The sequence below is a fragment of the Myotis myotis genome, unplaced genomic scaffold (genome assembly GCF_014108235.1).
Source record: "Myotis myotis isolate mMyoMyo1 unplaced genomic scaffold, mMyoMyo1.p scaffold_m19_p_4, whole genome shotgun sequence".
NCBI lineage: Eukaryota > Metazoa > Chordata > Mammalia > Chiroptera > Vespertilionidae > Myotis > Myotis myotis.
The window spans coordinates 64,423,532-64,449,713 of NW_023416346.1; the positions used below are offsets into that span (position 1 = coordinate 64,423,532).

The 26,182-nt window shown below is 39.3% G+C and overlaps 2 protein-coding genes and 1 pseudogene across 10 annotated transcripts in view; all 3 read right to left on the reverse strand.

Moving 5' to 3' along the window:
* DIAPH2 (diaphanous related formin 2) overlaps positions 1–26,182 on the reverse strand; it is a 939,982-nt gene that overhangs the window by 726,882 nt on the left and 186,918 nt on the right. For all 9 annotated transcript variants that reach the window (XM_036305330.1, XM_036305327.1, XM_036305331.1 and 6 more), the window contains one exon: positions 13,650–13,789. In XM_036305330.1, the coding sequence (XP_036161223.1) occupies positions 13,650–13,789 (140 nt within the window). The remainder of the gene's footprint in view (positions 1–13,649; positions 13,790–26,182) is intronic.
* On the reverse strand, positions 4,476–5,214 carry LOC118654108 (annotated as a pseudogene).
* Positions 9,582–11,538, reverse strand: RPA4 (replication protein A4). The gene has a single exon (XM_036305336.1). The coding sequence runs from the start codon at positions 11,258–11,260 to the stop codon at positions 10,463–10,465; it is 798 nt and encodes a 265-aa protein (XP_036161229.1). The 5' UTR covers positions 11,261–11,538; the 3' UTR covers positions 9,582–10,462.

Here is a 26,182-nt window from a genome sequence, read left to right on the forward strand (position 1 = left end):
AACTTTCTAAGTAGTGTTGGCTCCTTTGCCAAGTTTTTAATAAGTTTAATACAAGCTGTTTAAATGGTTATTAGCAACCATAATTCAGAAAGTGCTTTCTATTCCTAAATTGTATTACTGTCAAGAGTCAGCTATTTTCATTATGATGCTTATATTAAAATGCACATTTATTAATACACACACAAAATCTAAAGTCAGAAAATATCAATGAAAACAAATGGTCTAGAGGTAATGCAAATAATGACACACATATAAACTCTAAAAGATATTTTATCTGTTTTCACCGGCTTAAAATCATTGGCTGAGGAAACTATCAGCAGAGTAAGTGAACATACACCCTATGCCATGAGTTTGGCAGATCAATCACTAAGATTCCAAGCAAAAAAGAAAAAAATTCCTAGTGGAGTAAAATACCCCTCAAGCTGTAAGGCAATTTCAGCAACAACTCTGCAAAGAATTCTACACAATCACAACTCTCTGATACTATTCTACAAACCAGTATTTGTTGTTTTTGTCATGTGTTGAGAAAGTTTAGTCACAATGATTTATTGCTACACATTTCTTTGGATCTTCATAAAATGTACTGCCAAGTCCTTATACATCCTGTAATGGGTTGGCTGGGAATAAAATTTTCCAAACTCATTGGTCATTTCTCAGCAGGCACTGTTTCCCTTCATAAACTTTAGTAAAGGAATATGAACAAAAGTCTATAAATAACACGATTCTCATTCTAAAACACACGGACCATGGTATGTGCAGAGTCTAACACATTTTGTGATAGCAGATTGAGATTTATTTTATAGTCAAAATTCATGGATTTTTAGGGTGTTAAATAGAGTGTAAACATTCAATTTCATTAATTCATCATGCAACAGTTAAAAAGAACACTATGTAAAGCATGCTGTGTTGTCTGTAGCTTATGACAATGGTTCAAATCAAACCAACAAATTACATTCCTATGTGGGAGAAGTTAGCTTCATGTTTTCTCTGATTACATCTAAAAATGCAGGGCCACAAAATAATGCCTGATTAATGCAAATTCATTCTCACTGCTGGAGTAGAAGAGGTTGTTATTAATGGTGGGCCAATATCCACATCAAATCACACATTATTGTATACGAATTGCACCATACCTGACATCATGAAACAATATGAGTGCAAGAATACCCCTTCCCCAGAGGAGTGTAAAATCTAAATGAGAGAACAGACATACATGCATGAAACTATTATAAAGCATAAGCAGTTACAGGTAAATATATAGAATACAAAATAAATGCCGCCCCTCCATCCTCTGGGAGCCGCGCCACAGGGGCGTCCCCTGCCCTGAGAGCTCGAGGTTCCAGGCCATGCGGCGCCCAGACAAAAAGCTGGCGCGGACCGGACGGGGGCGGAGGGGGGGGGCGGGGGGGGTCCGGCTCTGCCCGTTTGATCAGAGGACTGCGGACCGCTCGCCATGGGGCAGGGCCTGAGTGTTGTTGTTTTTTAACTTGCAAACTGGGTTGATAAAATTAAACAAGTTTCTTTCCTGCAGGACTTTTAAAAGCTTCAAAACAACAACAATGCTATTAATGTTCACTGTGGGTCCCCAAGAAGGGAAAATGCACTCCCCCTATAGTAAGGGAGTGATTTGGGATATAGTCTCACGGGCCGCCCATCCACAGACACCACAGCCCAGAAGGTGTCGAAGGCGGTGGGGATGCACTCAGTAGGGTACCCGTTGGTCCTGTAGCTCACCACCAGGCTGGTCTTGCCCACCGCGCTTTCACCGACCACCAGGCACTTGATGCCGCGGCCCTTGGCCCTAGGCGCTGCCCAGAGCACCCCTGCCCCCCCCCCCCCCCCCGCGGTCCCTCCCCGCCAAGAAGGGAAAATGCACTCCCCCTATAGTAAGGGAGTGACTTGGGATATAGCCAGTTAATGGTTTATAAAAGCAATTTTAAAATATTTTCCTTTAGCATAAAATAATATAATTAAATGCCTTTCTTAGAGCCTTTATCATCTGAGTGATTAAATACCATATGAATTTAAAATTCATGACTCCATTGAATATTCTGAAATGACTGTGCTTTGAGAATGTTTAGTAAAGCTATTAGTGTGTGTTTGTGTATTTACATTTATTTATTATTTTAATAGGGCCTGAACAAAAATAAGCCAGTCAAAACCATAGTAGGGAAGGAAACCAGTCATGGGAGGGCAAATGCCCGGATTCTAACAAGCACCAAGTTTGAAAAATAGCTATGTAACACATCTGGATGATGATTTCTTTGATATTTTATGTTTTTTAAAATATATTTATTGATTTTTTACAGAGAGGAAGGGAGAGAGATAGAGAGTTAGAAACATCAATGAGAGAGAAACATTGATCAGCTGCCTCCTGCACATCTCCTACTGGGGATGTGCCCACAACCCAGGTACATGCCCTTGACCGGAATCGAACCTGGGACCTTTCAGTCCACAAGCCGACGCTCTATCCACTGAGCCAAACCGGTTTCAGCATCTTTGATATTTTAAAGAAAATTATAAATACCTGTGTGTGTCATTGGTTAAATAAAATATTTATAAAGGCAAGAAAATAATGGAATGCTAAGAAATCTTTCAGTCTTATGGAGGAAAGTTTTTCTCATTCTTCAAAATCATTTCTAAACATTAGTGTAGCTCCAATAGCAAACGTAATAAAGTGGACCTAAGCAAACAACATAAAACATAAAAGTTTAGAGCTAGAAGGCTCCAATCTCATGTACGTGTGGTGAAACTGCCGCCCAAAGGGAACTGGCTGACTGCACTAAGGTCACAGAGACCGAGGCCTCTAGGACTAGAAATCAGATCTCACAACTGGCATTCTAATATGATTATGTGCTAACATGCTGTCTCTCAGAATTTAGTACTACAGAAAATTTTTCTTTATAAAGGGTATGAGGCCAACAAAATTTAATTTCATTAAGAAGAGTTATACATAAAAAGAGATCTAGAAGTTGTACCTAGTTCCACTTTTTTGGATATCCTGAACTAGCTAATGTTTTTACCTAGACAGAATTTAGCTTAATTCTGTTATTTCAAAGGTTTTAAGGATATTTCCCTTTGCATGATTATAGTGTTGTTGTTACTGAATACTATCTATGTAGAACTCAGAATAACACCTTATTTGGAAATAGGGCATTTGCCGATGTGATTAAGGGTGAAAAAACATCATATTGCATTACGGGTGGGCCCTAAATCCAATTAGAGTATTCTTATGCTGGACACCGCAAAAGATACACACACATAGAACAAGAGATATGACAAGTGAGACAGGTTTAGTTACACTGCCATGAGCCAAGGAATGCCAAAAGCTGGAAGAAGCAAGGAAAGATTCTTCCCCTAGAGCAGTGGTTCTCAACCTTCCTAATGCCACAACCCTTTAATACAGTTCCTCATGTTGTGGTGACCCCCAATTTCATTGTTACAAATTGAACATAATTAAAGCATAGTTATTAATCACAAAAACAATATTTAATTATATATGTGTTTTCCGATGGTCTTAGGCAACCCCTGTGAAAGGGTCATTCGACCCCCAAAGGGGTCGTGACTCACAGGTTGAGAATCACTGCCCTAGAGCCTTAGGAAGGAAAAACCTTCATATAAGACTTCTAGACACTAAAAGAACTGTAAGAAAATAAATTTCTTGTTTTTAAGTTACCCAGTTTTTGGTAACTGTATGGAAGTACTAGGAAACTAAAAAAATAATATTAAATGAATTCTGTTGACTTGCAAGGATTATTTACTGTTATACTAGTATAACACACTATGCATTCAAGGTGATTTAACCTTTTAAAAACCATTTTTCTTTTCTTTGTTTTCTGTGTAATTTCCTTCTTGTTATACAAACTATTCTCATTCTCGCATGTATTCTTACACTTGTTCCCTCCTTTTCTGATTTTTTTGTTGTTGTTTCATTTTGTTGCTGTTGTTTCATTGCTCTTATTTGCTTGTTTCTGTACAGTAGGAAGACCATTTAGTTGTTTGCTGTGTTGATTTGATTACTTGTATTTTGGTTTCTGTGAAGGAGATTTTAAAGTAGGAGGTGGTTAGATAACGAAATCGTAGAGCTGTTGGTGGGTTTAAATCTGATGGAAAAAGAAGGCGTGGTTTATAGAATATATGGTTAAAACCATTTCTAAGGAATGAAGTGGGTTTTTTTCCCCTGAGGTGTCTTTTTAATATTAGATAGAAATCAACACAAAGGGCTAGAGCTCTACATTTCCAAAGGCATGAAAAAATGCTTAAGTTACTCCCAAAATACGCTGCAGGCGAGTCTCGTCCCTAAGCTCAGACGAGCAAGAGGAAAATGAAAGGCAGGAGGGGTACAGGGAGGGAGAAGGCCTCCTAGGGTAGGCACACGGCTCCCGATGCCGGCGGCACACTGCCCAAGGAGTCCTTGCAGCCAACAGAGCTTCTAATACCGATTTCATCTCAAGTCCTTCCGAGGGTCTCGCCAGCATCATACGAAGCAGCAGCACTTCTTGCACCAGGACTTGGAGAGGGTCCTCATTTTGCCAGGAGGCCTGCTCTTGGGTTTCTTTGGCTGCTGCTGCGTGTCCGAGTACTGGATGCCGGCCACGATGGCCGCGTCACAGACCTCTTTGAGGTTCTTGAGTCAAGGCCGAGCACTCCTAGGAGGCGGCCTTGATCTCCTCGGCGCACAGCTTGGCCGCCTCCTCGGGCACCGGCTCCTCCTTGCACTGGTTCAGCTCGAGGGGGACTTTGACGTCTTCCCGGAGGTCCGACTGCGTGCCCAAGAGGATGATGGGGGCTTTGGGGCAGTGGCGCTGGCTCTCGGGCACCCACTTCTCGGTGACGTTCTGGAAGGAGGAAGGGCTGACCACGCAGAAGCACAGCAGGAAGATGTCCGCGTTGGTGTAGCACAGAGGCCGCCGCCTGTCGAACTCGTCCTGTCCCGCCGTCACAGAGCTGTGGTCTCACGGGCCGCCCATCCACAGACACCACAGCCCAGAAGGTGTCGAAGGCGGTGGGGATGCACTCGGTAGGGTACCCGTTGGTCGTGTAGCTCACCACCAGGCTGGTCTTGCCCACCGCGCCACGCCGACCAGCACGCACTTGATGCCGCGGCCCTCAGCGCTGCCCGCGCACCCCTGCCCCCCCCAGCTCCTGGCGCGGAGGCAATGGCGGCGCCTCACAGAGGCCATGGAACGCAGGGTCCCCCTGCTGCGGGGGCATCGGTCCTAGCTCATGGGCAAGCAGGTCCGGGCGCAACCGCCCCTCCTTCCTCTGGGAGCCGCGCCACAGGCGTGTCCCCTGCCCCGAGAGCCCGAGGTTCCAGGCCACGCGGTGCCCAGACAAAGGGGTCGGGACGGGGGCGGGGGGGGGGGGGGGGGGTGCGGTCTGGCTCTGCCAGCTTGAATCGGAGGACTGCGGACCGCTCGCCATGGGGCAGAGCCAAGTGTTTTGTTTTGTTTTTAACTTGCAAACTGGGTTGATAAAATTAAACAAGTTTCTTTCCTGCAGGACTTTTAAAAGCTTCAAAACAACAATGCTATTAATGTTCACTGAGAGTCCCCAAGAAGGGAAAATGCACTTCCAGAACTTAATTAACCATGTGATGTAGAAACAAATCATACCACCATCATTTTGGGGGGTTCTTTGAGGGGTAGGTTGAGGAGACTATCCCCTTATCAGAAAGAAAGATTTTAGACCAGAGTCTAATGGTAGATAAAAATCCAAGGAGACACAACTGCTTGGAGTTGGTTACTAGATTTTTTTTTAAATATATTTTACTGATTTTTTTACAGAGAGGAAGGGAGAGAGATAGAGAGTTAGAAACATCGATGAGAGAGAAACATCGATCAGCTGCCTCCTGCACATCTCCTACTGGGGATGTGCCCGCAACCCAGGTACATGCCCTTGACCGGAATCGAACCTGGGACCTTTCAGTCCGCAGGCCGACGCTCTATCCACCGAGCCAAACCGGTTTCGGCGGTTACTAGATTTTAGTAAGAATTCTCACAACACGGAAAGGAAAAATAGGGACACTGGTGCTCCTTGTTTCGTTTTGGGTTTTTTTCCTCTTTCCAACACTGACACATGCACACACAGGAACACTGTAGGCACTTCATAGTAGCAGTGCCTCTACGTATTACTTTTTCTCATTCACTCAACTTGTAACGCCACAAGGAATTATTCAACCTGCATATTCAGCTAAATGCTGAATAAAATTTACCCGACCTTCAGGATGAATAAAATATCCCGTGACCTTCAGGATGTCTCCATACAATAACTTTCCTTCTTATCTTATTAAAGTTACTGTGCTGGCCAGTGACTGACATGCTCATATCTCTTCCTTATCGGAACACTCCCCAAAGTCACTTTCTACAGAAACAGTCCAAGGTGGACAAATTCTGGACCACATCACCCTGCCACCCTCTCCCTTAACAAAGGCAAATCTGACTCAATCAGAGATGGTATGGAGACTGAGGTGACTTGGCATGAAAGTTTGCCCAAGCAGAACCAAATGGGGACTAGAGTCACCCCATTAAGAATCTCACCTAGAAATAGATCGAGACATAAAAGCATGCAACAGACTACAGAACCTCAAAAGGAAGGCAGAGATCACAACCTGATATTTTATGTATATTTTTTAAAAATGTATCTGACTTCTCTTACTAGAATGTAAGCTGTAGAAAATAATAATTTCTTTTGTTACTCCTTCATGGGATATCACTCTGCTATGTAAAAAAAACCCCACATAATTCACTGAACTACTCCAATTCTACATATTGCCAAGAAACTTAACTCTTAATAGAATAATAGCAAATCAATGTTTTCTTAATTTATCATACAGTAATAACTTGAAATAAATATAATATGGATGGCATTTGAATTACTACAGGTGTTGTCCCTAATGGACAGGGCAAATAAGTCCCAAATTTCTCCTCTTCAGAACTATGAGGTCATCAGGAAAAGAGACTTTTCAATGCAATATATATTCTTACGTTATTACACTTCACAAAATAAATGCACTGGTTTATAAAACATAGAGACTTTCAGGTGATTTTTTATTCAGTGAAAATTCAAGCTCAAGAGGCATTCTAGTATCATTAAAATTAACCTGAGTTATATGGCTATGTTCTCTATATAATGAAAATTTTGTTTATTAAACTGGTAGGTGAGTTCACAGCTGACTTAACATTCTTCATACTTTTTTGCTAAAAGATTTCATCGGGGCCGTTTTTTAACTGAAGTTAGGTAAATTTTAATGAAAGAAATAATGTTAAAATATTTAGTATGTGACAATAAAAGGAGGGTATTTTGAAAGATTTTCCTTATTGTGAGGCAATATAAAAAAGTGGTTAAGGGCCCAGGCTCTGGAGACACACTGAGTTGCAATCTTAGCTCTGATGCTTACTAGCCAAGCAATATTGCAATGGAGAAAATTAACCAACATTTCTGAACCTCAATTTTCTCATTTATAAAATGAGAACAATACTAATACTAATAATAAAGATAACCTGGTTGGATGTGTATATTTCAAGTTCTTAGAACATTTCCTGGGGGATAGTAAATGCTATATACTGTTCATTATTATTTTTTAAATGTTTTTAAGGATGTCTATAGAATATCCAGGAAGGCATTTGAAGACAGAGTTTTAATTTTAAGAGAGGTTTGAGCTGGAAATATAAATTTAGGCATTAGAGGGAGGAGTAAATGGACAAATGGACACATACACATACACACACACACACATACACACTCATACTCTTAAAACAGTGCCTAGCATATAAGTACTATATAAATGTTAAAACGCTAATTGTTTTGATATTATCCAATTATTTTTATTTTAATGACTTTATATGTCACTTTAATTTAAGCTTATTAAAATGAAAGCATATAGTAGGTGCTCACTGAAGGTTTAATGAATATAAACAATTTTTGGTGGTTACCTTTTTTGATTCATCATAAAATGTAGACTGAAATTTTTAAAATATACAAAATTTATATTTCTCAGATTATACTCAAAATCTAAATTTAACAGGTAATAAACTACTAAACACTTATGACAACACTAATATCAGCTTTGACTTGAAAACATTTTCAAATTCAGTTAATTTAGAATAAAAAATAAATGCATATATTTCATATGCCTATGAGCCACAGAAAAACAACCCCAATAAACTATAATCACCAATTAAGATCTTCAGATTCCTTAGGCTTAAATGTTCCTGCCCCAAAATAGTTGGTAGTATTTCCCCAGCATTTGTATCTTATCCTCAACAGTTTGGCTCACATACAGAACAGGACTGGAGAGGAAGGGGAGCATAGACCAAGTTATTCACCATCTAAATAAAACTGAAAAAAAAAAGTGTACATTCTTGTATCCCTAGTATGCACCACATGTGCCTGTATAAGATAATCTAGCAATTACATTCTGCCTAAAAATGTTTCTTGATTTCAGCTCATATTATAGTTAGCTCTACTTATTATTTCTCCACTGCAGTCCCGTACCTACAGCAGAATCTCACTAAGGTACATGCTTCCATTCAAAAGAATAAGGGGGGGGGAGGCGGGGAGGTCTGGGATAATTAACAAACCTCAGTAAGATCCTCAGGAACACAGATGGACAGTTCCCCTCAGAGGATGGGGAGGCAGAGGGGGTGATCCTGGGCCTTAAATTCAGGTGTACATATCGCAACGTAAATTCCCAGGACAAAGGCTAGCCCCAAAAAGCCTTTGTCATATGCCGTTTTCCTAGTTCCAGAGATATATTTCTAAAGTAAGGGAAAAAGTGGCTACCTATCCAGTGGCCAATTGAATAAACTTGGATCATTTTGAGAGTGACTATACAGTCATTAAAATACCAGATTTTAATCTCCAGGTTCCAGCATTTTTATAAGCAGTATCACAAAAGAACATTATGTCTCCTAGAATATTTCTTTCTGCACTCAGATTCTGAGGAAGAAATATGCCCCTCATTGCCTCTCTCCCAGTATGATTTTCCCCAACACAGGCAACCTTTATCAACAGAGTATAAAAGCAAGTTTATAGTATGCTAACCATTGGTGTTTTTTTCAAAAGCGTGCCATTTCTGATTTCTCTGCTTTTGAGGGGAAAAAAGATGAAGTTTGTGCCCCAAAATGCTTAAGTAAGAATTGGTGATGCTTTGTAAAGGCCGACAATGAGAGACCATATTCAGATAGTTTTCCTGATAGTATGCATTACTGACAATGGTGCATTTAAGAGATTTTCTGTTTTTGCACCTTCTTTTTGTAATCTAATTAAGACAAATGATGCTTTCTTCTTCTACCTGTCAGAATAACTATATGTACTTTTAATTTTTTTCTAATGTAATAAAATTAGTAACTTGGAAGATACCATCTTTAGTGTGTAATTGAAGGTTTACTTCATTCTGTTTTTTAAAAGTCCCACACAGTTATATAACCTATACTAAAATGTATTATTAAAACAAGTTATATGTTATTGGTATTATACAGAGAAAAGAAAAATTATTCTGGATAAGTAAAATTATTATTCCTTAAAGACAAAGCAAAAGGTTTATTCAAGTGTATTTAGAAAAAAAATCACACAATAAATGTTTTACAAAAGTATTTTAATAAAACATTCAAACAAAATTTTGGTTAAACTTACTAAGCTTAATATACCTAGAATTACATATTCTTTGTTTGCCTAACCTAACCTATAAGAATAAAACCTTGTTATATATAAAACTGAGCAGTTAAGTCTAAAATAATACTTTAGAACATCAAACATAAGAAAATCAGGCACCCATGTACCATAAAACTACAACATACTGTAATTTAATCCAAATTTCACTACATCTTATTTGAAACATCCATTAAACAGTCACTTAGAAAAACAGCATTCAAAGATGACCCTGCAGTTTAAACAGAAAATAAACCATGGTTATAAAAGTAAATCATTCAACAAACACTTGAATTGAGCATTTGAGTTCACTAACTGCTATCTTTAGCACATTTCAATTAATCAACTACTATATTTAGTGAGAGATAACAATGACTATAATAAGCTAAATGCAAACAAAAAATAAGTAACTAAAAACAACATTTTTTTTTGTCTCTTAGCTGGCTCCGTGACTACATCTATATTCTCCAAATACCTAAACATTTCAAAAAGAAGCTCCCCCACAAAAAAATAACAATTTTCAACTCTTTCTGTGCCTCTTCGCCCCCAAATTTACCCGACTGTTTTCACCTGCTTGCTGGTAAAGCCTACAAAAGTCCAACCCATTTATCCATCTCGATCTCCCTCTGAGCTTCAAATATAGTTAGAAAAACAGAAAAGTTCAAAGCTGTTGGAAAAGCAGTGAGGTTCCAAAGGGATGCCAGTTAAGAGTTTTGTTGAAAAATAAACCTACTTCCTAAAAGTCAACAGGTCAAACTCAGTCACAGCCGAAGGCCGCGGTCTCCAGAAACTGAAAGTTCTTCTCGCCGCCTTAATCAGCAGACTTAAAATGTTGGCCATCCACAGTGGGGTAGATGTGGCCCTCGACCATCAGATATTCGAGGGCATCCTTGATGGCCTTGATGCTCAGGCTGCCAAGGTCGGCCTGGAGCTCTCTGACGCTCTTGCCTTCCTGGTGAGGACACTCGCGAATCAAACGCAGCACATCTGCCTGAATAACCTGCGGGCGGACCTCGCGGGGCTCGGGAGCCTGCGCCGCCTCAGGCGGAGTGGCGGGCGCGCTCTGCCCATAGGCCTCTTCCTGGCCTTTCGCCAGCATCATGTGCGCGTTGACCGTTTCCAGAATGTGTGCGGTGAGCTCGTTCATGTCTTCCAGGACGCGGATCTGCAACACCTCGAGGATCCTCACCTCCGCAGAACCTCTCAGGATACCTAACACTTTAGCGTACACTCCCACGGGACAGGGAGCCAGCTCCTGCTTTGCTTTGCTTCTGCCCAGCCAGTGGCGGGCGTCGATAGGCTTGGTGGTCATATCATCAATCTTGTAGAGAATGTAGTTTGGCGCTCTCTCCGCCTTCCTGATGATCCCCACGATAGAGACCTGAGAAACCACTATGCCCCTGACCTTGAAAACATCGTCGACCAGAGAAGCAGTGAGCAGCTGGTTCACACAACACGGGATAATGGGCTCGATTCGAGCCCTGGACCTTGGCGCCTTCAGAAAAGGAGCCGTGCCACCCTGCGAGGGCCCCTCATTGCTGCCACTGGCCCCACTCGCGGCAAAGAAGCCGCCATGGCTCCCACATTCACTCTTACTCATGTTACTCATCGTAACCACAGCACACACGGGACAGGCGGATGGGTCAGTGGCACTTGCCTCGAGTCAGCGAGGTCGGAGGGACTGGTCAGCGAGGAAGTCAGCGAGTTCCTCAAGCGAGCGCCGCTCTCCACGGAGAGCTGCCACCGAATGCGTGGCTCACGACACGACACGCAAGTATGTAGCCCCACGTCGCCCACGGGGCCAATCAGCGGGCAGATAGTAGAGCAGCGCTGCCTCCAGCCAGTCGGGACCTGCCAGCTGTGTGCGTGATCCCGTCATTCCTCACAGTGGCCTGGTGCTTGCTGGGCTATATTTTTAAAAGGCCCGCGTATAATTTTAGGCCTTTCCTGCCTTCTCATAAAAAAGGCATTTTTGCTACTTTCGCCCGACCCCTTCATGCCTAAATTTCACAACTTCTTCCACAGTCACTTCTTAAAGAGTCATTTATTCACTCAATCAGCCATTCAAAGGAAATTTCAAAATGCACACGTGCACTGTGGCGGAGTGCTGTACATTACGCGAGGAGACGAGGACTCGGTGAGGCGGCACTGAGGGGCGAGGGGCGGGGGACGGGGAGCGGGCAGCGGGAGGGGGGTGTCGAGGGGGTAAGCCACCACCATAATGACTTAACCTCCGCAGAACCTCTGAAAGAACTCAATCCTTTGTTCAAATCATTAAAACTGGAAGCATACTTCTTCTATAGTCATTTCTTAAAGAATCATTTATTCAGTCAGTCAGTTAACCATTTAAAGGAAATTTCGGAACACACACGTGCACTATGGCAGAGCGCTGTAGTCACCTGAGGAAGGAGGCAGGACATGGAAGTGGGGGTTGGGGGAGGGGCCGAGTGGCGGCTCAGGCCGTTGAATGGGGGGCAGGGCTGACGCGGGTTGTGGGGGATCACCACCACGGTTAGTTACTGTTCTCAAAAACTCACATCCTGTTCAAATCATTAAAACCAGAAGCATTCTGGTAGAAATAGCAAGATAGCCACTTTGAATGATTATATTGAAATGTACGTCACATCCTACCGTTTTTCTTTTTAAATTTTTATTGTAGAATCATATTTTCCAGTTTTCCTGCCAAATGCCTTATAGATTAAAATAAATATAGATTACAACGCAGGCTCACATATGCCCGCGCAGTTCAAAGCTGCATTGTATAAGGGTCGGTCAACTGGCCCTGGGATTCCAGCGATGCAGAGGGCGAACATAGGTTATAAGCCGATTTTCGAGTGGCGGTGGGCACTCCTACCTCCCATGTTGTCTAAGGGTCAAATGTAGTATGATACACTTCCATTTATACATAAATCCAAACAGAATGACTAAGCTCTAAATCAGGGGTCCTCAAACTTTTTAAACGGGGCCAGTTCACTGTCCCTCAGACCGTTGGAGGGCCGGACTGTAGTTTAAAAAAAAACTATGGAAGGCAGCTATGCTCACCACTATACCACCAACGCAACCTTAAAAAAAAAACTATGAACAAATTCCTACGCACACTGCACATATCTTATTTTGAAGTAAAAAAACAAAACGGGAACAAATATAATATTTGTATTTGCATGTGGCCCGCGGGCCGTAGTTTGAGGACCCCTGCTCTAAATTATTTTCAAGGCTCCATGGCTAAGTCAGAGAAGTAAAAAGATCTTAACCCATTATATATTAAGAAAAATATGAATAAAATAAAAATACAATTTCTATATAGTCTTATGCATTAATTTCTGAACTTAAGAGTCCAACAATTGTGTAAGTAGATCCCAAAATATTTCCATATTATACTGAAAATCTAGTTTCCTTATAAAAACATTAATTTTGATGTCATTAAAGGCTTTTTATGGTTAAAATAGGAACATCAGTTACTGGAATATACCATTAGCAAGAAACTTGTTTAAAAATCTTCTAACAATTTTGAAGAGTTTATTAATACTTTGTAACTTATTTATTTTATTGGTTTAAATAATTGTATTTTTCCTATCCCAAATTACAGAAATGTGTAAGTAGTATATTTAAAACTTGTAGAATGTAAAATTATATATACTTCTCAAGTTAAAAAAGGAATAATATCATAGAGCCAATATACTGAATTTGGTTTACAAATAAATATATAGTAATCATTATCTAATTACAAAGTTAACTTCTGGATCCATGTTTGTATAATCAAAGAGGAATCAAACACCTAAGTATATATGTATTCTTAAAACTGCAAATTGTTAGTAATCATATTAATAACATTATTTAAATGCTTATAACCTCATAATCAGATACTGCAGTTTTATTAGCTAACATTAGATTTCTAGTCAGAAAATCGCGAGGTTCAAATGAGTTACTGGTTATATTCCCAACAATTATATACAGTACAACTTGTATGAATCATTTCAAAACAAATAAGAACCACCTACCTGACAGGATTGCTGGTTAAAGAAACCCTCAGAGATTCTAGGCAGTTAAGAAGTTTCTCATCTGAAATGCCAGATCGTAATTCATGAACATATTCTTGTGAAGACAGAGTGCATTCATGTTTGCTGTTTTTCAGCCCTCCCTATGGGGGAAAAAAGATACCATTTAAGAAAAAAAAAAATAACAGTTTTTTTGTAAAAGTTTTCAAATAAAATAGTGCATAGAATATGTTTAGATTTTTCTGTATTAAAATGTGTGGCAGAGTGCTAGCACTTAAAAATTCATGGTCATAGAATTGATGTGGTAAAATCATGTTGTGTATATCTCAACACTCTCCTCAGCCTCATTTAAAAGAAAATGACACTGCTGGTGATCATGACCTGGATAGAATATGGACTTGAGTTGCATAAAGCATCACCGGCAGGAATCCTTACATTTACAATCCAGGCATTAGGATTAATATTACAGTAGTTTATCCTTAACCCACAGGATGAACATTTAGCAATCATCTTATTAATTTTCCTTACTAAGATATTTATATTCTACTGGAGGGTTGGGGCACAAATTCATGCATAGGTCCCTCAGCTTGGCCAGCGATCAGGGCCAATAGGGCCACGGGAGGTTGGCTGTGGGAGTGCACTGGCCACCAGGGGGCAGCTCCTGTGTTGAGCATCTGCCCCTGGCGGTCAGTGTGAGTCATAGTGACTTGTTGACCAGTCATTCTGTCATTTGATCACTTAGGCTTTTATATAGATTCCACAAAACACAGTGCATGAAATTTAATATAAGACATTATACATTACCCACGTTTATTGAAATATCAGTATCAGCTTATCTCAACAAACATTACTTTAATTAAAATGTTAAACAATAGTTTCCAATGAGCACAGTAGTTAATCAAATTGGTCAAAAATATTCAGTTCCCAACTATTTCTTTCTAACTTTGTTACTCTGTTATAGATGAATCTTAAAAAGTCATTAAATGCATTTATCTGATCATGACTAGTTTTTAGCTTAATTTCCAATATACATAGTGTTATTTTATTTCTAGAACGCAGTATCATTTCATTGCTCTTTAGCTTCACCACCTTGCCATAACTATTATATAAGTAGTTTGGGGAAAGGCTGGGAAGAAAACATCATCAACACACTCACTGTAACAATAACTAATAGTTTTACTTTCTAGACAAACATGGCCATAACTGCCCTTTTCCTAGATTACAAGCATATCCCTCTGAATAAAAACTCTAGCTTGATTCCCATTTTCTAAATTCATACAAATTACACTCAGTTTATGCTCAGTACATTACACTCAGTTTCTGCTAAATATCTAAGCTATAATAAGGAAAGAAACATGTTTCCCACTTGGTAAAAGTCCTATCATTAGAGAATTTTAAAAAATTAATAATGAGAAATGGATTCCCTAGGGTTTCATACTATTGGCTTTTTATTGAGAATACCTTCTTAATATAGAAATTGTCAATCATGCCTAATGTCTTAATGTTTTAAAATTCCAGTAAACATTAAAGTCTGACAAAGTTTTATATATGGAAACTCCATTTCCTTATAGCACTGTGCTGCCATCACTCCTATAGCACTTAAGACGTTGGGGCAGAGGTCATTATTTGTGTCTGTCTCTCTAGACTGGGAAGTCCATGTATGCCAAGTACCTAACAGTGACTGAATTTGGTGAGCCTCAACAAAAGTATGCTGTTATTGAATCTTTCCATAACAATTACAGAACAAGGAATACAATTTCCTACTTTAGTGCCCATATTTTATGTGTTGGCCACTGACCTGATTTTTCTTGCTTTGTTAGGATATACAGATGTTCAAAAAGTCTATTAAGTAAATCAATATATATATAGCACAGTAAGTAAAACCATCATCGTGAAATCATTTCCACATTTCTATAGCTTATTTATCCAGCTCTTAAGGCTACAAATCCACAAGGAATTCCGCAACTAAACATTTATAGCATAAAATTGTGCAAGTTTACTTCCATACACCACTTTCATATGATCCTCACACTTTCTTTCTTAATTAATGGATAACAGGCTCTACTGATCCCCTGGAGACTTTTATATAAAGCTCTGCCTGCAGAATGACCTTAGAATTTACTGGGTGTTTTTTTTTTTTGGCCTGGTAGACTTTGACCCCTGACCTCTCCATTGCTGGCTCTCATCATTCAATTTTCAGCCCAACAGTCTTCTCCCCTCCACACACCAATTATCATCACAACACCACTGCAAACCTCATTTATAGTGTTAATTTTATATAAGTCAATCTTGTTTAGCATTTTCTTTGTTTACTGTGTCTTCCTCATTAAAACATAAGCTCTATGAGGCAGGAATCTTGCCTACCTTTTCACCACCTCATCTCCAGACCATAACACTGCTTGGCATATAGTAATTACTCAATACATAGTTCTTGAATGATAATGGATGGATGGATGGATGGATGGATGGATGGATGGATGGAGAATAAACAAATGGGTGAATGACTGATGAGTTTCAACATGCAGAAGCTCCCAAATTTCACTTCAGAATATTACATGAGACATTCCAGTACAACATATTGAGAGATGCTAGTATAGAACAGATAAATGGAGACAGCATATGATGGCATCCTGGGGACCACTCAAACTGCTTCTGGGTTTGAATCATTGCCCCCTCACTTACCTTCCAGCTAATCTTTGAGCAGGCTATTGAACTAATCTCTAGAAACCTATTTGCTCATCTATGGTATAGGGGTAATAAACACCTAACCCCCTCACATTTGTTATGATGATTAAGACAATGAATATGAAGTGCCTGAAACAGGCATTTCATATGTGTTGTCTTACAAAGTAAGCTGCTCAGAAAATGATAGCTCCCTGCTTTCATATGGTCTAGGGTAGGCTGAGATACTATTTATGGAGCAATTTGGCCAGCCCATCACATTGGGACTCACCCTTCCCCCATCTTAGAAACAAGTTTAAATTATGTAATTTAGGATAATCTACAGTTATAAGGAGTGGAAGCAATCGATCTAATGGAGGAAGAAAAAATTATATAGCCTTTTAGAACAAATGCCTTTTTTTAAAAATATTTTTATTAATTTCAGAGAGGAAGGGAGAGGGAGAGAGAAATAGAAACATCAATGATGAGAGAGAATCATTGATTGGCTGCCTCCTGCACACCCCCTACTGGGGATAGAGTCCACAACCCAGGAATGTGCCATTGACTGGAATCAAACCTGGGACCATTCAATCCTCATACCGACGCTCTATCCACTGAGCCAAACTCGCTAGGGCAGAACAAATGCCTTTTATCGAGTTTAGGAAGACTTAGGGATTTTAACATAAAATCATACTTGATAATTATGAAAACATATGAAGACTGGACTGGCCCTTAAACATCAGCTATTCTAATACCCTCATTATAGAAATAGAGAATCACGGTGATTGCCCAAGTTCACATAATTAGGAAGGTTACAAGAAAGAAACAGTAATATCCTGGTCCTCGGGTTACTTCTTTTTCTACTATATGTCACTTTTTCCCACAACTGAAAAAAATTAAAGCAACAAGTATTTAATTCTGAAATATCTATTACAAGATGTCAAAGAATCTTCAGCATATCAATATGGTGTAACATAATATTAAAGAAATCATCTAAAAAACAGTTCAATAGATTAAACTAATTCTCACTATATTTAATAGTGCTGTAATGCAAGAATGGCTTATTAGTAACACCCTGCTCTGATACCGAACAAAGGAAACGACTAGATAATGGATGGATAATAATGGAAATTTTAATTAGCTGCTCTGTATGAGATTAATGAAAATTACCACTGTGCCCATTTGATCTTTAAAAAATAATGCAGACAAAGTTAGCAATTAGCATACATCATGCTATTCCAAAGCTAGGTGAACAAGAAGCTTTCCTAATTTGAAGCCATTCCTTAATTTGAAAATCATTAGAACGGGACACACTTGTCAGTGTCACTGTGCTTGTATTATTCTAAGACATTACATAGAGAACCAAAAAGTAGTTCGGGACTGTATAATAATCACATCCTCCTCCCCTGATATGAAATGTTAGTGTCAACACCAGACAAGCATTATTTAAAAAGGAACACTTGAAGTTTGCAGTGGAGATACCACTTGTGATTTTAAGTGGCTTACTTTGAGCATGATCTGTCACTCTTTAATATAAATACATATTCACTTATAATTTGAGGACAAACTTCATACATAGTTCTAAGCTGTAAAGGTATCTTGCTGCAGACACTAGGAGGAACTATTGATTGTACACAAATCTTTTCAACTGTAACATGCACATAGATAAATTGCTATCAGTGGTGTCATCTTTAAGGAGTAAATACAATATTGTCATGAAAACAGTAATATTGTTGCTCTTACTGACCATGATTTATAAACCCTATGGAAGTCAGGTTAATTTGGCTACTTTAATTGAGTTTCATATCTATCACTGCAGTTCTCTGAAAAAGCAATGTCTGAGATTAACAAATTTGGAATGATATCTACAAAGGTCACAGTGTTCTTCAAGAGGCTCCTAAAACTTTAAAAGCATAAGTAGGAAACCAAAAAGCCATTTTCCTCATCATCAGTTCCTTGAGTCCAGTAGGAAAAGGAAACACAAAACAAGTACCTGATCCAAGTCTACCTACCTACTTATTCTATTAGGGATGCTTTTTGGTGGGCTATCCAACTCTGAATGCTAAACGTTAAATGGCTTATCTTCAATTATGTAATAAAAATATCTTACAAAGGGAGATTATTAGAGTTACGTAATTCATTTATCCAGAAAATACAAATTGTATTTTAAAATAAATATATTTCAACATTTCAAATTATTATATATGCCATTTGCAGTGAAAATTCTTTAAATTGCATTAAAAAATATAGCACACAAACACCACACATTATCAATTCAGGATCTCTAAGAAAGAAACCTACACAGAAAATTACTATCATGAGATAACTTCAGGCAGTGTCGTTTCCCACTGCAGAACACAATGTCTTTAATTAAGAACTTAACAGAAGTTGAAAGTAATATGCAAAATCAGAGAACATATCCTAAATTCTAGGACAGAAAAAATTTTACAGCAATGTAGATGTATCATAATTCTTCAGATTATACAGATCACTTGTCCCAAAAGGATTTGACTAAATTTATTTAAATATGATTAGCTAAAGTGGTTGTTTTCAAGTATAAGATTTTTCTACAAAAAATCATTTATTGCCTTGGCCAGTTTGGCTCAGTGGATAGAGCGTTGGCCTGTAGACTGAAGGGTCCTGGGTTCGATTCCAGTCAAGGGCACCTACCTGGGTTGCAGGCTCAATCCCAGTGTGGAGCGTGCAGGAGGCAGCCAATCAATGATTCTCTCTCACCACTGATGTTTCTAGCTCTCCCTCCCTCTCCCTTCCTCTCTGAAATCAACAAAAATATATTTTAAAAATCATTTATTGTTTCCTTATTGAATCGAAACATCTAAATATTAAACACCAAATTAAGCATTTCATCCCCAAGTTACAGACTCTAAAACCATCACAGAAAGAATATTTAAATTATTCTTTTAGCACATGTACTGTTAGAAATATCAAGTACACAAAGAAACTCTAAACATATATTTAAATTCTGTCACCCTATTGGTATTTCTTTTATTATGAAACACATTAATTTATAAAGTGGAAAAAATAATTTATAAAATATGGGAGGAAAATAATACCATCAAATAATTAAATACACAATAAACTTTATTTTTAACATTAATAAAAGGATGATGGTATTTTAATAAATAGGTTGATTTCAAAACATTACACTTCACTTCTTGTGAAACAATTGCACTTGATCTACATACTCTCAGACATGATAACAACGAAAAGCTAAATCCCTATTAAGTGATTTGCTAGTGAAAGCTAATTAAAATATTTAATGATATTCAAAATTAATAAATCTGTATAAGCAATCAATCTGATATGTTTCTCTTTCATATCAAACACAATGTGTGCTCTGTTCCATACTTAAAATCTACCCATACCTGCCTTTTAAAACTTAAAGTGTTATTACTAGCAATTTTTTTTGCCCTTATCACTACCCACAGTACTTGATAAAAGAAAGTTTATACATTATGTTTATCTTTTATTTGATAGAGGCCCTTGAGACATACCAGATAATGAAATGCAAACAGATAGAAAGTAACACAGGGGTTCTTAACCCTGGGCCCCAATTCAGGAAGTATGTAAACCTGAAAGGGGGAAAAATAACATCTTTATTTTCAGTAACTACTGACTTAAATTCAGCATCTCTTCCCATTATGAATGTAGACAACAGACCACAGTAGTATAAACAGTACCTAAAACCTAGTCACTGTGACTCATAAGAGTCACAGATATTTCCTATCATATCACAGATACCGCATTTGTGGCAATTTTTCAAAATATCATGTAGGCTCACCAGTTCTTCAGACTTACTCTAGCTATATAAGCTGCCACTTTGTCTTGTTATTTAACAAATATTGTAAAGAAGCATATCACTGCCTCAAATTTTTAATTACACCTTCTATTTGGAGATTATTATAAATACACATGCAGTTGTAAGAAAAACGCAGAGAAATCTTGTTTCCCACAATGGTAGCATCTTGCTTAAAACTACATCACAATATCACCACTAAAATATTGACATTGAGAAATCCCACCTGTTTGATTACAAGTTCCCTAGTTTTACTTGCACTTGTGTGTGTGTATTTAGTTCTATGCAATTTGATCACATGTAGATTCATGTATCCAATCACCAAAATCAAAATACCAAACAGTTCCATGGACACATGTTGCCCTTTTGTAACCATACTCAAATCCCTCCCTCAACCCTCCTCCCCTGGCAACCACTAATCTATTCGTCATTTCTATATATTTTGTCTTCTCAAGAATGTTATATGTAGGAAAGCATGCAGTAATAATCTTTTGGCATGGGCTGTTTTCACTCAGCAATGATGCCCTGGAAAATCATACAGGTTATTGCAAATATCACTAGTTTGTTTCTGCTTATGGCTGAATCGTATGTCGTGGTATGGTTACACCACAGTTATTGAACCATTCACCTGTTGAGCACATTATTGCTTCCAGTTTTTATCTATTATGAATAAAACTTCTATGAACACGTGTACAGGTTTTTGTGTAAATATAAGTATCTGTTTCTCTGAAAGGAGTCATAATTTTTAAAAATAATTTAGTGAATATATTTTAATATAATTGGTTTCCTTTTTGATCCTATGTATTTTATGTTTTATTTACACTAGAGGCCCGGTGCACAAATTTGTGCATGGGTGGAGTTCCTCAGGGTGGCCTGTGGGGATCAGGCCGAAACCCACAGTCCAACTTCTGCCTGCCACTCCCGCTCATCCAGCCCCACTGCGCCTGGCTCATACCCAGTCAATCCCGATCCGGAGAGGCTCATGCCGCCATAGCAGCGTGCACCAGCTGTGAGTCCTGCGTCTGGTGCCCACCCAAGGTGAGTGGGGAGGGCCGGGACACAACTGGCCCTCTGGGCAGGCAGCAGGACACCCTTGCCTGCCTGGGAACTAGATCCGTCCTGCTGACGTTTGCGCTGGTTCTCAGGAGCCACCTGGTGGCCACTTTTATATCGTTTCTTCCTTGCAGAGCATCTAGGGAGGGGAAACAGCCACAGTGCCCAAGGCCAACTTCCAGGAGACCAGCGGCGTCAGTCCATCAGTGCCTGGCCCGTTCTCCAGAGATTGGACTTGCAGTACTACTGAGGGAGTGAGTGGCTGCCATCCGGCTGGTGGGCCACCAGGACAGGTGGGGCAGCTAAATGGCACTCCCACTGTGGGAGCACATTAACCACCAGGGGGCAGCTCCTGCATTGAGCATCTGGCCCCTGATGGTCAGTGCGTATCATAGGCTTTTATATATATACTAGAGGCCCAGTGCACAAAATTCATGCATGGGGGTGGAGGTCCCTCAGCCCGGCCTGCACCCTCTTGCAATCCAGGACCCCTTGGGGGATGTCCAACTGCCAGCTTAGGCCGGGATTGGGCCTAAACTGGCAGTCGGATATCCCTCTCGCAATCTGGGACTACTGGCTCCTCACCGCTCACCTGCCTGCCTACCTGATCGCCCCTAACCACTCGCCTGCCTGCCTGCCTGATCACCCCTAACCCTTTTGCCTGCCTGATCACCCCTACCCCACTGCCTGCCTGCCGGATGCCCCTAACCACCTCTGCCTTGGCCCCCGCCACAGCAGCTTCATCCTGAAGGACATCTGGAATGGCATCTAGAAGGTTGTTCGGCTGTCTGGTCTAATTAGCATATTACACTTTTATTATTATAGATAGATTTTAAAACATGATTCTGACAAAGTGCCCATAGGTTCACCAGACTGACAGAGGGGCCCATGGAACAAAGCAAGTTAAGGACCTGTTTCCTTTATTTTGTGATCTCACAACATTTACTCTCTCTGCTACCCTATGAGGGAGAAAACGTATGCCACCATTTTAGATAGAGAAAGGTCATCTATGCAAATAATGACTTAAAAAGGGCAGAATTTGATCAATGATAATGTCTAACATTTTACATAGCCAATTTCTTCACTGGACCACTTAAAGATGAAAACAATAGTGAAAACTTTATCAGGACTTGTTATTTTAGGCAAAGACAATGAAGATAAATACAATGTTTTCCCTCCCTGCTTTACCATTTTTGAGATCCAATTCTGAGAATAATTTTAGACACTGTAATAAAACCAGTTTAATAATACTTTTGCAGATTATAAATGTTTCCTATGGCTTAGATAGAAACTGTATTTTAAGTAGGTAATGAAGCTATAAATTGTAAACGAAATAAGAAAGCATATCTTCCAAACAAAAAATTACCTATTATTTTCAAACCCCTAGCCTTCCAAACACTTTAATAAGTGCTATCAGCCAAAATGCAAACACTGATTTCTATTCAATTTCTTGCTCACCTGATTCAATAGTACATCAATAGTAAAATATGCAAATGATAGGAAAACAAGGAAAAGTAAAAGATCTGCGATTAGCTGACATGTAAATAAATGGATGCATGTCTTCAGCACTGAATGAGATTCATAGATTTAGATATCAAAAATGTCTTACATTTCTATAGCACGGCTTTCACAACTTTTCCTATATATGTTTTCATCTGAATCTAACCTGCAGTGGAAGATATTACTAAAACCGGTTTTCTTTTCTGCAGTGTGAAAATTGAGCCATGGAGGAGTCATGACTTGTCTGAGATGAGATAACTAGCAAATGTCAGAAACAGGCTAAAACCTAAATAGAGAGTTCTTTTCTGAAGACAGTGCAAAATTATCTTCAAATGGGCATAATTTGCTCCCAATGTAGAAGTATAACAAAAAGAGGAAAAATGGGCAAAAGTTTCAGAAATATTCTATACCTTCAACAGCTGTGGGAATTTAATCAGATTTTCACTTGACCTCCTATGCCTCAGGTTACCTGTGTGCAAAATGGGAATAATAAAGTACCTACCCTCAGGGTTGTTTAAAGGATGAAATAAGAGTCCAGGTAAAGTCAATACCTGGTAAATAATAAGCACTCAGTTAATGTTTGCTGCCATCTTATATTATTTTATCATTAATTGAGTACCTTCTTTCAAAATGGCCTAATGAAAGAAATGCCAGTGTTATGAATTGATTAGTTTCTGGTCACCTGAATCAGGTGGTGCTGAGATAGGCTGCTTATCTTTCTGAGATGCTCAGGAAGGGATTTCTACCTTAGGTAGATTAGGTTATTTTTAAACTGTATTCTGAGGGTCCAGAAAGTTCCTTAAGGTGTTTTCGGGGCTATGTGGGGGCTGAGGAGGGGATGTGCAAAAAGTAAGTATCATCGGGGAGTCTCCAGATCCTCTCCTCCCCCAATAATGAAGACATCTGCATGTTCATCTGCTTTCTACATTCCTATTCCACATATGATTCCTTAGGGATAAGCTGCTTTGATTTTAAATAAAGTGTTAAACCCACTGAGCTAGATGATCTCAAAGGTACTGCCCTTTTGAACCTATGATTGAGAATACGCCACCATTCACATACTAAAGCAGAAGCTTCCCTTTTTTAAAGTGTAAAATTTCCATTGCCATAATCTCTGCACATACATGGATTAGTCAGACTTCACTTTCTCCACAAAATAGTAGTGCAGAGACAAGGCATCTATCTCTTACTATGCATACGGTGTCCTTTTCTTATTAGAAATATCCCCACTCAAAATGTATTGAGTTCCCATGAAGTTCCAGTAACGGAGTACAGAGGCAAGCCAAGACATACCCTTGCCATCAAAGAGCTTACTCTCTGGGGTGGGTGTGAGGGACAATAAGCAGACTATGAACAGTGATAAGCGATAACAGAAGTAGATAAGGGGAGGTTTGCAGGATGGACTGTCTGATTCTATTTGGGGGAATAATGTCAGGCAAGCACCAAAGCAGGAAAGTTCATTTTAGTCAGACGTTACATTAAACATTGAGGCACCATGTTTGAGGATGTGTTAGTGGATCAGTAAACCTAGAGATCAGGGCTAATGTTCCTCAAACTGGGATACTCAAATATATTATTTTTAAAAAATATTTGTATTAATTTCAGAGAGAGGAAGGGAGGGGGAGAGAGAGATAGAAACATCAATGATGAAAGAGAATCATTTATTGGCTACCTCCTGCACGCCCCCTACTAGGGATGGAGCCCACAACCCGGGCATGTGCCCTGACCAGAAATCTAACCATGACCTCCTGGTTCATAGGTCAATGCTCAACCACTGAGCCACTGTGGCAGGGATATATATATATATATATATATATATATATATATATATATATATTTATTTTAATTTCAAAGTTGTATTTATTTATTTTTGGTTAATCCTCACCCGAGGATATTTTTCCATTGATTTTTTTGATTTTTTTTAGAGAGAGCAGAAGGGAAGGGGAGAGACAGAGAGAAACATCAATAATGAGAGAGAATCATTGATCAGCTTCCTCCTGCACGCCCCCTACTGGGGATCGACCCCACAACTCAGGCATGTGCCCTTGACTGGTATCAAACCAGGGACCCTTCAGTCCACAGACTGACACTCTATCCACTGAGCCAAACTGGCTAGGGCTCAAATACATTCTTAATAGCCTCTGAATTGTGTAAAGTAATTTTTAAATTCTGCAGTTTCATTTCTTAAGATGATAGGTTAAAGCTAGGCATAAACTGGATTATCAGGATAACCATGTTATAATCAAGTCATGCCATCAAATATCAGCATCCACATTTGCATTTAAAATCACACTGTTAGTAGGAAGTATGACTTTCATTAACACAGGCTAATGAAAACAGAGATGGCCTTAATATGAAAACAACGGATTTTTATCAAATAGAGACCAACTGACATTTCAGTATACTGTACTAATCAAAATTAAACCATAATCAGGGATGGGGTTCGTCCGGCCCGTGGGCCTTCTTTGGTCTCTGCCAAGGCATTAAGGGTTAATGCCTTGAGTTAATTAAATGTGTGACCAAATATAGCAGGAAAAAATTTAAGTTGATAATTTTGTATGGCCCATGAATGATGTTATAAATATCCAAATGGCCCTTGGCAGAAAAAAGGTCCCCCAACCCTGCCATAGATGAAACAGTGAAAACTGGGTCATCCTGTAGCAATCTAGCACAGAGATGCACAGAGAACTCCGAAATGCCGGCATTGTAGAATCTTCACACTGCAAACAGCAGTTCAGGTTCAGCAAAACATCATTTATCCCTTATAATAAAGTTTATTTACATTGGTTTTGTATATTTTTAATATGCCGATTTTTTTAAAGTTATATAAGAATTACTGGCATAGTTTATATCTCATTTTGTGTTGTCACATATTTAAACGGTATAATTAAACTATTTTAAGCCAACACTGGGGCCTTTGAGAAAGTTTTCCCATTAAAGGGGGTGGTCTATATTTTGTTCAAATTTGAAAAACTGCCATTGATAAGAGGAAGACACGGAAGGACTTAGGCTGTGGAATGACAAACACATCTGTATTGCAAATGATGGCTTGGACAGGGAGGTGTGCAGACAAGTCCCTAGAGGAGAGAATGGAAGCAGTAGGTTGGTTTCATCTTTTGAAATCATCACAGAAGGATATGATGGTATGCTTAGCCATTAACAATGCAGTTAGAAAGACAAGACTGGATGAGAGAGATTTTTAGAACATAGGCTTATTTCACCTAGTAAGTGAAGGAGGATAATGGGCTAGGACAGGTAAGATGGAGGAACTAAGAAGTTGCCCGGGTTCAGGGAACCTCTCTGAGCTAAGTGATGATGTTATCTGCATTGTTACAGATCAGGAAACTGAGGCTTACAAAACTTGCGCAGGGTCCCATTACTAGTAAGTGGTGGAGCCTGAATTTGATCCCACATCAGTCTGACTCTGAAGCCTGTGTGCTTGACCACTGAGCAATACTTCTTCCAAGTTGTGTTCAAGATTTCCACAGAGCATATAGAAAGTGAG

Excerpts from the sequence above, each read along its gene's own strand:
- RPA4 (XM_036305336.1), bottom strand. The coding sequence starts at position 11,260 with ATGAGTAACATGAGTAAGAGTGAATGTGGGAGCCATGGCGGCTTCTTT.